Here is a 15,430-nt window from a genome sequence, read left to right as displayed (position 1 = left end):
ATTTCCTGAGGTTCCTGCGTGGAGTACAGAAACCAATGCACTGTGGTATCCCGTGCAGTTACATAGCCAGTGCCACTGTTGTTAACACGGGCACACAGGGGAGATCGTCGGTCTGACTGACATATTTGTTCAATTTGTGTTGGACACGGCCCATTGTCCAAAGGAGTACCGACTAAGCATGTAGAAAAAGGATTTTCCCGATTCGCAACCGATAGACAGATAGTATGTTGACCTGTGACATTGGCTAAAGTCACCCAGACATTAGTTTTTGGTTGAGCTATTGACCACAATCCTCCTACCAGACTAATGCAAAAAATGATTATCAAGGCAACCAGCGATGCTTTCTTCGAGCCCATCTTTGCTTCTGCTTTTCCCAATCACTTTCAGGCACAAACCAACTCTGAGGTACTGGATTCGCAATCCCACACTCACTAGCTAAAATTCTACTGTTCAGAATATTCTCCCTTTTTGCAATACATTTTAAAAGATAAAGTCATGGCCGTTGTCCTTCAGAAATGCCTCCACAAGCCACAATCTCAATGGAGTAACAGTGAATACCTGTAAAGGTTGCATGTAATTTACTGGATGACAATGAATTAATCTCAAACTCCCGAAGAACAACAAAACGATAATCCAACAAAAAAAACCAAACCAAACCCATGCTTTTTACCTTGTCTCTAAGACAGACAAGAACATGATGAAAATGAACACATGCTACCTAGGCACAGGTTGCCTCTTGTTTTAATGTTTTTATGAATAAGTTGGACAAACACATCAGGAATATTTTTCACCCTGTCTGAGGTCACACAATTCTGCATTTCCATGAACAATTCAGCAGTAGTTGGTACCACTCAAGTAATCCAATAGACTTCATGAGAAGGCTGTCCCATGTGGCTGAACATATGTACAGATAATCTGCAATAAACCATAGCACAGTTCTGTCATTGTTAAAGTCACTTCATTTGAAGCTGTTTTGTATAGAATGAGTGCTTAGCCCTTCAACTCATGTAATAAAATTAAAGGCTTTGCATAACCAGGGCAAAATGTTGAAAATACAAGCAGCCTGCTGTTGAAAAGTATTTGATACAGAACTGCACAAATCCAACTAATACTATGGTACAAATTCTGTCAAGGAGAGGGAAATCTGGTTAGTTTCTTTTGCTGACAGTAAAAAAAATTTAATCTGCACAATAAGGCTGATGACAAGAGCTACAGCTACTATTGACCAAACTTGCCTTCACCTTCGTAGCGTTATCACAGTAAATGAGTTAATGAAAACCAGCCCATCCGGAGAGTTTTCTCTTTTCCCACAGAAATTTATATAGAAATCCAGATTCAGACCATGAGGTGAGGTATCAAATGAGCCAATATAACAAACCTAAGGCACTTCTTCCTGGATCAGATAATCTTACATGGATAAAGAACTTATAGCAAGTATTAAATTTTTTCTGCTTTGACAAACCACAATTTTTTTTCAAATTGTTTTTTTCTCTATCCTGGCTACCATGACAGACACGGTAAATAAATCACATTTGACAGTAATACATGTGGTTGAGATATGTGGCAGTGTTTTGGTTTTATTTCAGGAATAACAATGTGAGAACATCCAGGAAAACAGCTCATATAAGAACAGTTCAGTGGTTTGGAGATACTGGAACTAACACATCACATTTAACAGTCAGCTTTGCTATACTTGGAAAGAATTCTGCTGGTTTGGAATATGAGAAAAGTTACCTGCACCTCATGTGCAAAACTGGTTACACCCTTAAAACAATTATGAAATAAAAAGCATTTGCACATTCAGAAGAGACACTATCATCACCAAAATAAGATAGGCAGGTAATTCAAATCAAAGTAAATATAAATTTACCTTAAAGATGCTTTCTGTTAATTTTAAAACTTTAATTCATCTTCTTGAATACTTCCTAAAGAGAATTATTTTCTGAAAATCTATACTAAAGTGAAGGTGATAATTCCAATATTAAATTAGTGTAATACTAAACAGTAAAGCAAAGCAAGATAATATTACTCTGTTGACTTATTTTAGTAACTTGTAAACAAGTATTCTCCATTTGTAAAAATGGTAATGAGATATTTCTTACATCAGTAATATTTGAAAAATAATTCAAGTGCATTCTAAAAATCAATTTTTGTTTTTTTTTTTTAATAGTTTCTATCACTGATTTCTCAATTTAAACAATATTATTCTGAGGTAGAGCTATTTCTCTTTCATAATCAAAAAATGTTCAGATCTATTGTTTTAAGAATGATTTGGAAAAAAAAAAAAGACATACAACATCTGTTAAAGCCTAAGATTTGACAGTAGCACTCTGTTACAGAAATACCACAGTCATTTTCCTATTTATTTTTAATTATTTTTAGGTGCTTATTTTTTCAGCTGAGACCATACGAACACTGGATCTCTGAGGGAAAAAAAAGCTGACTTTTTTTTTTTTATAGAAAGAGAACAACCCTGAGGCATGAAGATTCTGTTGGTCACAATGTTCAAATGCATTAAGTAAACCAGTAAGATAGCAGTACATTGTTTCACAGTTTCTGAATTGAGCTAAATATACAGATCCACAAGCAGATGTTAAGACTTACATGCACAAATACTTGGAAGCACCAGCAACATGAAAGGCAAGTTGATCTCATGCAAGTAACTCCATGGAACTCCATACATCTTTCCATAGCTTGCACCAGTAGAACAAAGCAGTTGGGCTGCTGGATTACCTGGCACATGAATATAGAATCTAATTCATGGAGTTATAATGCAGTCATAGTGAACGATAAGACTTTACCTTGTTTTATGCTTTGGTGTTGGGTTTGTTGTTGATGTTTCTGTTGTTGTTGGTTTTTTTGTTTTTTAAAACAGCTTCATGGCAATACAAGGCCATATAATTAGTAAACACAACCTGCTACCTTCCGCTGTCTTTATCTCAGCTGTTTCCTACAAAAATCAAGAGCAAAATTAATACTAAATTTATCACACCGTGGTATTTTGCTTCCAGGTGTTTTCCCCTCTACTTACCCTTTTCCTACTTTCAAAATGCATCTCCAAGCTACTAATACTCCTGTAAAGTCATTTAAGCAATGTCAGTCATTTCAGATTAAACAGCATAGCAGCTTAATTTCCACATACTGTATAAGGTAAATTATAGTGATCCTTCCAGTTTCTTGTCTTTTCTAATGCATTAGGGGATTCACATTAGATAATATCTAGTCATTATTGTGTGGTTCTATTTCTGGCCACAAGGGACAAATTCATACTAGAAAAAATGCCATCTTGAGCCTATTGGGGAAAAAAAACCCAAACAAACAAAACCCCAAAACCAACAGAATTTAGGTCCTAATTCTGCAAACATGTAGTTACTAAAAAATAAAATTCAGTAGTATTATTCAGAGCATAAGAAAAAAAAAAATCTGTGAAATGCAACTGAATAGTTTCATATAGACTAACAAATTGTCAACTTTCTAGCATGGTTGGAGTTCCCTGTCTAAAGAACAGGAAGTATAAACAACCACTTCTTAGGAACAACATCCCTCTTCTCTTCACCTACCCTTCTTTCTTCACAGATCCCTGGCGAGCAAGTGTTAAGTCTCAGCACTCCAAAATGGAGGAGCTGATTTTACTTTTTTTTTTTTTGTAAGTTAGGATCCGTCCTCCCTTAATATGGACAGAAAATTTGAAAAAAAAAAATGATAAATAGACTTCCAGATTTTTATTTGTTAAACCCAACAAATTAAGATTCAAATTCTTTTTTTTCCTTCAGAAAAACTACTTGGCTTTTGTCCATGGTATTCTTGCCCAAATTTCACGTTGCTCTAAGCAGACATTGAATCCAGATTGTCACCCCATATGTCTACTGTTAATACAGTCACCTTTGCCCCAGAACAGCAAGACTAAGATCTTAAAAGATTAAAACTCTTATCAGAAAAACATGACGACTTCTCCAACCAGGTAGGTATTTATAAAACACTTCTGTTACTTCCCCCATTTCTTCATGCTGATCTTTTTTAAATCCTTCTGTTACTGTGGTGCATAATAAAGAGTCAGGTCAGACTATGCCAGCTTGTCGTTTCATGGATAATGGTTCCAGCCAACACTCTTGCTTAAAGTATCTCTCTTTCTATCAAGCTTTCCATCCCTCTACTATTGCATCAGATTATCTTCCAGTACTTCATTTGAATGCTCCCTCTGTATTTTCTACATAAGTCTTTTTTTTTTTTTCCTCTGTGCTGTTTTAGACATTGGGAAAAACACACTGAAAACACAGGAAGAGAGTCTCTTTCCTCATTTCTGTGGCAGAGTAGCCAAGAGGAACAATTCCAGATAGACACCAGCTCAGCCCCAGTGGGATTCTGTAACACTGGTTGTCCAACGTTTTTCAAATTCTAACCCATTAAACATGTGTCTCTAGAGACAAATTACTGTGAATTAAAACCTGACAATAGGTCAGACTATCAAATGTGTCTTTTTTGTTCCTCAGAAGCAGCTTACGTTTTTTCCAGTGGATCACAAGCAGAAACCTATTTCAGGTAGAGGAATATTCGGTTGCTCTGGGTGTATAATATTTGTGTGGTCTGGTTTGCACTCTAGAGATGTGAAAGGAACGAAAATGCTTGCTCAGTGGAGACAAGTCTTCAGAATTCAAAACGGAATACTTAACAAAAGTAATGTCTCCAACTCCAAGAGCATTCCATTGTATTTCAAGTCCCTAACTCAACGTTTGAAAAGAGAAGAGGATCTTAATGAAATTCGTTGCCTGGATTTGTTCTCACACACAGATCAATAGTCTTACTGGAAACTTTACCAAATAAAAGGGAAGCCTGGCATATGTCAGAAGAACAGAAGTTTGACAAGCTTTCAAGCAGCTGGAAACAGTTTTACTAATGAACATCAAGTAATCATCAGGAAAACTTTAATACCAGCTTCACATCTGCGTTCAGCAATCTTTTAAGGCAGGTTTTAATGTTTACATTATTGAAGGTTATACAGAGAGTTTATTTACATCATTAAATTTGATACTTAGTACTACTTTGTCCTTTCCTCAGTGGCAGTGATAGCTGTCAACCCTACAACGCTGCGGATTACAACACAGTAAGCAAAGAGGAGGTTAGTAAGAAGAACCCATGCTTTGTTTTTTTAACACATTATAAAACAGTAACATCCTACACGGAGTTGTAAACAATTTCATTTACAGAAAAAAAAATAAAAAGGTGCCCCACAGGTAAAAATAAATCCTTTTAGTAAAGACAATTAAGTACTCAAAATATAGTTATAAAATTTTACCATAGGTCTACTTGCATGGTAAATGCCATGAAACTGTATGGAGAGGACGTGTAAGAAGGGTAGAAAAGAAGAATGGGGTAATACAGTTTGTTACAGAATTAAGCTAAATGTTTATAATTCTCTATATACAGAAATACATTCTACAGAGACGGATACTTAAGAGCAGTTTGTAAAAGCTGGCTACAGTGCACTGAATTCTTTTCTTTCCGTAGCTTGAGAGATAGATTGGGTAATAGCACTGCCATGCTGCCAGATAATACTGGAATTAAAAATTAATTTCTAGGTACAGCAATTTTAATGTTAAGAAAACTGCTAGTACAGATCGCAATAAGAAAAGTTTTAGCAGAGGCATACGAAGTCAAGTTACATGATTCCATAGATATTATTTCTGTACAATACAATCCTTTTAGTATTTCTAGATTCATTCCCCTGGGGGGGAATAAAAAGAAAAAAAAAATCAAGATAAATCAAATACATACAGAAACACACTCACTCAAACGGCACTCATTGCTTTTTGTACAATTAAGCTTTAGTGAAAATATACATCTTAAAACAAATGAAGTACAAATGTACAAAAATCTTTGAACTCAGGTAAAAAATATATATAATACACTTTGCTACAGATATATAAAACATTTAAAGTTTGCTCATCCTTTCTGAAAAGAGTAAAATGATTTAAAGTCTGGAGGACTCCTGCTCATCATCACTGCAATCAGATTTAAAGCAGACCTGCAAGAGAAGGTAGAGACGATTCAACTGCAGAACTTACACTGTTGTTGCTGTGTGTGTTTTATGAGTACAGAAAGCCTTTGGGGTGGGTGGCTCATTCTCCAGAACATTTTACTCCATACTTACTAACTGCTTTGGGAATATCAAAGGAAACCACAACCCAACCCCAAATCTCAAGTCATTAAAGTTTCATTTAACCTTGAGTTCTTTAATTCTTTTAACTTCACAGGACAATTAACTCTAGACTTATTACTTCCAAACCAGCTGAAGGCTCACAAGCCACATTAATTTTCTTAGGACTCTTTCTCAACACACAAAACCCTATCTTGAGACAGTATGAGCCCTGCTAGTTCATCTGGAAGAGATTCCAGTAAAACACAAGCTTTAACCTTAGCTACGTGAAATTATTAGTACACTTAACCATTCCTTCTGTTCCATTACTGTAAGGGGGGGAGTGAATTTGAAAAGGTGAACTAAAAACAACAGCACTATTATAAATTCCATTAGCATTGCACCATTTTAGAGAGGAGATTTACCAGCTGATGACAAAAAAATATCATCATGCAATTTTAATACATCGTCCTGTTGTGGCTACTTAATGACATGCTTGTAGAAATTTTAAAATCCTATTTCTGCTTGAAAGCAAAAGTAATTTCTACAGAAATGTTCTCTACTGCAATATGCTTCTCAAGATAATTTCACTCTAAGTGCAGGCATACTGAGCAAGCAGAATTATGTACATCTTCAACTGCAAACCATTACAAATAGGCTATTTCATGACCTATAAACAAGCACACCTAAACAACACTATAAAAAATGCCACCTGGCTTTTTTTTGGGTAGTAAAGCCTCAATTCATACACCTCTAAATGTTTACTAAATGGTAGGAGCTATGTAAACATATATTTATGTTGTTTTGGTAAACTAACCAAGTTATTTTAACATCTGTTTTGTGATACTTCACACTTGATTCATTGGGAGCTCAACTTTCTAAATGAGTGAGTCTTGGAGCTGCATTGCTCTACCACATCCACTTCTGAGTTCATCAGTCAATACTATTTAGGGCCTTAATTATTTCTGAAGTCATCTCCCCAGAAGTTTTTATAGAAAACTGGCAAAATACATAAGGAGCAAGACCCAAATTAATATCTTCAGGAAAGAAAGCTCTATAGCACAGCTGTTAACAGCACATGCTACCTTTTCCCCAGGTAACAGGCTAGCACACGCTAAAGGAAGAATGCTGAGGAAGGAAAAACTCCTGGACTAATAGGGATTGCTACAGTTTCTGAAATGCAGTTCAGTGGCAAAGCCATAACAGAACAGATTTCATTAGTTTCAGTATTCAGTGAATGACTTATTTTCCCTATCATTAAATAATATAAAAAACTGAATGGATGTTGAAGTCTTACTGGTAATTTTTTAATGAAAGACAAGAAATACTCTTACCTCTCCACTAAAAAGTCTGTGAAAGAAGCCTCTCTTTGGTTTAGGAGACCTCTCTCTGTCTGGTGATACAGTACCATCAGTTTCATATGCATTGATATCTTCAAAGCATCCAGTTTCAATCATCTTTGAAACATATGAAATACAAATGAAATATCCATACAAGCCCCTCACACAAATCCCATGTATCATCTGCTCTGGCTCTGGCTGGCTACTCCTAACAGCTTACGAATTCATCAGCCAAACTACACCACTCAAATAGCTCCATGAAGGAAGACACAGTCTGCATTAATTCTCCTTATACACTCACCAAACTGAAGAACAGCAGTGAAAGCACTATCATGCAGCTAAGTACTCGATGCTTCCTTGCTTTGGTAAAGCACTTCAGTAAGCAAAAGCACTTCACAGTAAGCAAAAATTTTTAGAACCAGACACTGATTTTCCTTTCATCTATTGTGCTAATTTCAGAGCAGTCTAGACTAACAATTACAGTATCCCCATGCCCTGGACTGAACTTAATTAATAAACATGACACTAAGCAGGAGAAATTATTCTTCTCTGCAGAATACTAATACCTGCATATACTGTATACTGGTATTGGGGGGATACTTTTTACAAAGGGGACAAATCACACTCTTGGGGAAAAAGCAGCAGATGTCCAACCACTGTAATTTAAACATCATTCTGGTGTTTTGGGCAACTGTCTATCAAAAGACAATTAACATATACCATAATGAGAAATAAGGCAATGAGGTAGAGAAGGTAATACTTCAGGGGAAAAAAAAAAAAAAAGATCTACAGATACATGAAGACTGGTCTCTGGAGAGAGGAAAGAGATTTTGAAATAATCTGTGTTTGTGTACATAGAAAACAAGAAGAATTAAAAACACAATTACTGCATGCAGAAGGAACAGCAGAAAGAGTAAATGCTCAAAGGTAACAGACATGGTCAGAAGGGGCAGAGTGGCTAATGCCCACATGTCCTTGAGTGCCACTGATGCGCATCCATCATTATGGGCATGCAAAGAAACACTTTTTTTTATATGCCTGCATATCAATAGAGTGAGAGAGGGCATCAAGAGGAATAAGCCGTGATCTGCTTTTGTTGTAAACCATGACATTAGGTAAATTATGGGAGGGGAAGAGGAATTCTTAAGAGACTGAGAAAAAAGATTAAAGGCAAAGTTGAGTAACATGAATTAAAAGAAAAAACAAGCACAAATATAAAATAAAGTCTGCACAGTCATTCCTTGAAGAGAAGGAATCACCATCACCAGTATTCCACAACTACTTCCAACTTTATCCCTCTATGTGGGGTTAGTTACTAAGCAGCAACTAAAGAGTGCATTTCTTAATGGCTGGATCATATTCTGAAGTCAACCATTATGACACCGCATACAAATGTTTATTTCTTCAACAGCTTGAGAGTCATTACTTCATAGTGAAGACTTCATATGTCAAGTGACACCTTTTTAATCTCCTTAATGCAATGCAGAAAAACGCAAATGGGAAACAAAAGGGAATGTGTGGGGGCATTTCTGAAGGACAACAGCCACGACTTTATCTTTTGGGAAGTGAACAATCCAGGCAGTAGTGCCAAGGTGTATGTGACAGATAGATTGTTCCTGAGGCATCCTTGGAAGGCCTAGGATGGAACATAAACGATACTATAGTAGCCTTTTGCAGAATTTTCACAGGGTGGTAAAACTACAAGCGGGGTAGAAGCTTGGCAAGGGCAATATGATTAATATTCATTTAATAATGAGACTGTAACGCGTGAATAATTGCTTCTAACCAATCCTGATATGTATGCTAAGCACGTGGACAGCTGAATCTATATATACTGGGCTATTTGGGCTAATAAACTGAGAACGACCATTGATCGCATCGGTGTGTGTCGTTACTCGGGCCTCGCTGCTGTGACACGTGCTCTCTACAGGAATGTACATTTTTATCTGAGTTGTTCAGAAATTTTTCACCTTTTGTGTTCAAGCTTTAAATAAATTTTTAAAAGTCATACTAGGAAAGAAACTACATTAGTACAATTCAAGACGATACTGATTTCAGAAAGTTCTGAACATCTTATAATAGGCGAAGTAGTCTTCCTAAATGTAAAGTGAACTGCACACAGAGGTGGCAAAATTCTAGTATTCTATGAAGTATGCTGGAATACTCAATTCACTTGGCAAATGAAAAAGCTTTAAGAGAAAGTCTGACTCAACTGATATTGAACTCTTTGTTTTGAAACCTTAGAAAAGGTGAATCTGCAGCTCTGTATTACTGTGTCACTGGGATACTCTATTGATATGCAGGCATGATACACAAAGAGCTTACACTGCACCTACTTGCTTTTGAACACTTTGAATAGCATTCTACCCCTCTGCTATGAATGGCAATATTGAATAACATGATAGAAGAACAAGGAAAACATGGTCATACTGATACTAAATACTGTCCTGTATGTTGTATCTACGGTGACAGGATGCCAGATTCTATTTATGCATATTTATCATACATCTTGGTTTCTAGCAGGTTGTTTATGTTTCAGGAAATTTTTTTTTCTGAAGTTTCTCAGCAGAGAAGTCTAAAGCAGAAACTTCCTTACATCTCACAGAGGTAGTTAATACTATAATTATATCCCTTATTAAATCTTCAGTATTGCTGTGACAAAGAAAATAACCTTTTATGAAATACACAATACCTCATTTTGCCAAGGGATTGAGACACAACCCGTAACGAATTTGGAATAGAAGTCATCGTCTGTAGTATCCAGGTTCACCCCTTTTACTGTTGAGAACTGCTCTATGTCCAGCACGTCTTTGCAGTATACGGCACGTGGCTGCAGTACAAGACAAGATTGCGTCATTAAGATTTTGTGGGTTTGGGGTTTCTTCTGTGGTTTTTGTTTTTCTTTTTCTTTCCTAGCTGAGCAAAGGGGGAGCAAAATGTCTGCCATTTTGTATTTCACATTGCTGATCACCAAACTACACTATGCGACAAAACATAGACAAAATTTAAAAAACAATTTAAAAGACTCTCCTCAAAAGGCACCTGAGCAGTCCCATCCATCCTGAAATTAACAGAAAAAAAAGATCAAAACCAGAAACAGCGTGTGATTTCTCTGGGTTTCTTAACGGTTGTCATAATTCACTCATCTTCTGACACCCCCCCTTTCAACTCCAGAGCAATTTCTTCAAAGCTAATCTTCATTTGTTCACCATCTGAGCTATAGAAACTGACTTTTAAGGGCTAAGAAAAGAGCTACAAAGCTCCCTAGAGCAATACCAGTATTGTACATTGTTTTGTGATCTCAGATGAAATGCCACAAAACAACTAGCTAGAAATAGCTGCAATGGCATTCTTCTGCCAGTTTAACTAACTTTAAAGGTTCCTCTAGAGTTCACATAATTGCTGACATAGAATTAAGACCGTTCCTCCCTTCTTAGATACCAATCAAATCTGTCTCACCTACTTACATCTGGCAAGAACGGAGGTTCTAACATGTTAGCCTCCAGTCTCTTGAAGTTAATATTCTTGAAAATAGGATGTTGCTTTACAACAGCAGCTCCATCTTCAGTGCAACCCAGTCGTTCCCCTGGATTTTTAGCAAGTAACTACAAAGATATGGGAAAAAAGCTGATTCAGTGATATATGCACAGCATTTAAGAAAAAAAATAATAAAAATTCTATATCTAATGTCTTTCAGTAAGTTTGTTACTTGGCCTTTTATTAAATGAAATTTATCATGGTATCAAAACTAATTGGAAATCCAAACTAGAATATTCTGGGAACAACAAGATTTTCAGTAGAAAAAAGAATCCCGGAAAGCAGACTATTTGAAGATTATGCCCAAATTTATAGGAAAATATTTTAATTGATGCTGTGATGAGTAAGTTGTACAGTACAGATTTTGCAGTAGACTTTATTTTCAGGAAATACATATGTACTTTTTTTTTCCAGAGTGCTTAATTAAAGCACGTATTTTGCATAAACAAGTAAAGAAAACTTTTAAACTTTTTTAGCTTTCTGTATAAGTATGTCTCATGAAATTTAAGAGCATGCAAGATAAAAAAAAAGCTTTTGTCTTATACTAGTTTCCTTGCCTAGAAAGTCTGTACATTACTTTGCTATTTCACCCCACACAGTATCAAAGTTGAGCCTGCTATTGTATTCCATCTGTAACTGCATGTGGCCCAAAGAGTATTGGGTCTTTTCATTCAGATGATGAAAAATCTATTTATGCAATTTTCCTTCATCTTGAAAAAAAGTTCTGATTTCTCAGAGTTTGACAAGGAAACAATTCATGGACAATCACAAACTTGCATCCAAACCGAAGAAAGACTCAAGAACTGCAGCTTTGACAAATTTTCAATAGATGATGTTAAAATAAAGTAGTTCACTCATAAAAAGGATTAGAAATTTAATTTTCAAACCTCTATGTATCTTCACCCACCATCCTGCAGATGGATTTTGCCTCCTCTGAGAACTTGTCAGAATATGTTTCCTGGTCTTCCTTTACTCTCCGGTCAATCTCATCCCGCTTGACCCTTTCCTTATGCTTCCTGAATGGAGACTGTCCTTCAATCATTTCATAAATCAAGCACCCAAGACCCCACCAATCCGGGCTGAATGTGTATTTTTCATTTTTGAGCACTTCTGGAGCTACAAAACAAAAACAAAGAAATCCCATGAATATTGGGAAAACTCTCAGGTACTCTTTGTCTCTCTGCAGAGATCTTTGCCTAGCTCCTCTGTACTTTGAGAAATGTTAATTTCTACAGCAAGGACTCTGTTTATATCCAAGAGAAGCACTTAATTTTTTTAACATATGAAAACAGTATTATTTACAAATTGAGAATTAAGTTTTTCCAAAGCATGGTAAGAAATGTGTTGTCATAGTAATTTGTCTGTTTACCTGTGACTGCAAACCTCTTTGAAACTCAGAAAAAAATTAGGTGCTTTCTTACAGTTCTGCCCAAAAGCTAGAATTTCCAGAGTTAAGTTTTCAAGTTTATCAGTAAGGTTATAATTGGCTGACATCTACCACCACATATTGTAAGTTTTCTTCCCATAAATTGCCTAGTAAATAATCTAGGCCAAATACCGTTCTTTGGACAAATCATTCATATATTCACAGAACAAAATTTTCTGGTAAAAAAATTACTGAAGGCTACTTTACATACCCATGTAACCAACAGTTCCAACCCGTCCTCGGACCGTTTCTCCTTCTGGAATCTGCACAGCTAATCCAAGATCTGAAATTCTGATATGTCCTATTTATGTTGAAATAAATTATACATAGTCAGCAAATAATAAAGTAACAACGCTATGAAAACAAAAAAAACTACACCACAACTGTAGCATATCTTGTGCAAAAAACCACCCCAAAACATCAAAACATTCATACACTCATAGCATCAAGTTAATTTAACTTAACTAGAAAGGAGTGATTTATCATTATTCAGCTCTTCTTTCAATACATGAAGAGAGTATTGACAATGACTCTACTTTAAAAATATGTAAGGTACTTTCTTGATAAAAATATAAAAGGCTAGACAGAAGAAAGAACAATTACACTTTCAGCTCAATTTTAAACCAGAAAATTGGCAATCATCTGCAGTAGAAAGATTCAGGGGAAAATACAACCCCCACAAAACAAGACCCCCCACTAATTTCCAATGGATAAAAGGAAGGGACAATGTAATTTAGAAAAACATCACAGATTCATAGAATAAATCAGGCTGGAAGGGACTTCAGAAGGTCTTTAGTACAACCTTCTGAGGAAGCAGTCAGCACAAAGTGTTCAAAGTTTTTTAAATTCTTGTCTAAAAACCCTCCAAGAGTGGACATTCAAGTGGATGCCTCTGTGTAGCTCCTTGTGTCCTTTGTGCATATTTCTTTTGTCATTCAAAAAGCTCTACAGCATCAGTGTTAGTTAATAGTATATTCATTTATTATTTACATGTGATAGATAATCAAGGGGTGGGAAGAGATACTGGAGAAAGTCAAGTGCCATTCTATATACTGGTTGGAAATAACTAAAAGCTCTTGAGCAAGCAATGCTATTTTAAATACATTCAGATGCTCTTCTGTTCCCTGACATCTGATGAATCCCTTTTCAAGTGCAGGATCTGAGCTCCTGAAGCGATTTTCTCATTAGTCCCCTCTGCTCTCTGGAACAAGATCAGAATATCCTTGGCAGAGAGGAAGCATTCTAGTGCAGTCCTGCAAGGCTGCATTTTTCCCCAAGGAAGCATTCAGCTTTTGTGAGATATGCTGGAGAGAAAGATTAAAGAATGTATTTGATGTCTAGTAAAGCTTTAGCTCTTGAACAGCGACTGCTCCCAAGCATCACCTTTTTAGAAATGTATCAGTCAGAACATGATGACTTTAAAAAAAAAAAAAAAAAAAAATTGTGGTAATGACTTCAAAACCAATTTTTCCAGAACTAAAATGTTCAGCAATTACAAGAACAACTACTGATATTTGTCCACAGCTTATTAGGAGGTAATTGCTGCACATGTTCTACAGCGAATTCAAAAGATTCTGATAAATTTCATACAATGTTATTAAAGAAAATTAATTTGGCTTTTGAAAAACAAAAACCTAACTACATTTCTTCATATTGTTTGTACTTCTGGATTCCTTCCAGCCACATATGCATCAGTGACAATCAGACCTGTTTTAGATGAAACCTTAAACCCAACAGACATGCTTCAGATTTCTTTTCTTCTTTAATACTTAAACATTATAGTTTACTAAGTAAAGTTCTGGCCCCATACCTAACAAATCATGTCTCTAGAACTGAAGAAAAGACAAACAGAGAACAAATACCTATAAAAGTTTTAGCCATCTTGAATCAAGGTGAGAGAGGGGAAGGAGTAGCAAAAGGGGATAAGCAGCCATTTTAAGGTGGGACATTGACCACTTAAACAGTCGTCATCCTCCCCCAAAGACCCAGTATTTTTTCCTACTTTCTAAAAAGCAAGGGCAGGTTGTTGGTTTTTTGTTTTTTTTTAACCAAAGTTCACATTTGTTACATCCTTTTGAGTTCTTGCAAAATACTAGATTTGTAATTCTCAATTTAAAAATGAATTTTAATTTTCACTTACCACAGTCATCAAGGAGTATATTTTCAGGCTTCAAGTCTCTACGAATTAAACAGAATAGAAATGTGAACTATACAAAGGCAAAATTAGTAGCCACCATCAAGTGCAACTGTGACAATGTAAGATGCCTTTGTTCAGATTAAAACAAATTTTCCAGGTTCTACCTAGATACAATAAATGATGTAAAGTTGAAGACCTACAATACAATGAATTTAACCATAGAACTCCAGATCCATTTTCTTCCCAAATCTCTAATTCATTTATAGTAACAACAGTCATTCATATTTGATAGCTGAGAAACTCTCTCTACATAACACTAAAATCCTGATGTGAGAAACCACCAACTTACACACAAATCTGTGCTAAGTGAAAGACATTTCTCTTAAGATCATCTGCCTTGATACATTAAAAAAATTTAAAAAAAAATAAATTAAGGCTTGCTGCAGTATGATCTTTATTCCTTGTTATATTCCATGCCAAAGTGTCAGAACATCAAAGAGTAATATTCCCAAAATGAAGCATAGGCTTAATATCATCCAGTCAAACTCCATTCCTTTAATCTGGACATGCAGCTTCTAAAGCTTACTAGACACTTAATCTAGTTCAGATTCTTTCCAATAAACTTTCTAAAAGTCTCTGCTACTTATCTGTAAACATCAAAGTTTCATATGAAACATTTTTTTGCTATTAAATGCTACCAAGACTCAGGAAAATGCAAAAGGGCAATTAATTCAGCGTTGCAATTCTGCATTTTATAGGGATCTTCTTGTACATTTTTACTTGAAGAACAGAAGAAGAATCTCAATGGGATACTTAATTTCCCTCTTTCTCTCCAAGGAAAATCTGGGAAGCCAATG

The 15,430-nt window shown here is 35.7% G+C and overlaps 1 protein-coding gene across 1 annotated transcript; it reads right to left on the bottom strand.

The window, feature by feature from the left end:
- Positions 1-5,804: 5,804 nt before the first annotated feature.
- LOC103768206 (G protein-coupled receptor kinase 4-like) lies at positions 5,805-14,643 on the bottom strand (the record flags this gene model as incomplete). The annotated part of the gene is made up of 7 exons (XM_008935346.1): positions 5,805-6,022; positions 7,468-7,590; positions 10,166-10,303; positions 10,941-11,078; positions 11,918-12,126; positions 12,648-12,737; positions 14,577-14,643. Coding segments are annotated over 7 exons (819 nt in total), but the record flags the coding sequence as incomplete, so codon positions are not given.
- Between the last annotated feature and the right edge of the window lie 787 nt (positions 14,644-15,430).

Source organism: Merops nubicus, unplaced genomic scaffold, assembly GCF_000691845.1.
Source record: "Merops nubicus isolate BGI_N331 unplaced genomic scaffold, ASM69184v1 scaffold17242, whole genome shotgun sequence".
Classification (NCBI taxonomy): domain Eukaryota; kingdom Metazoa; phylum Chordata; class Aves; order Coraciiformes; family Meropidae; genus Merops; species Merops nubicus.
This window is presented reverse-complemented; position numbering and strand designations above follow the sequence as displayed.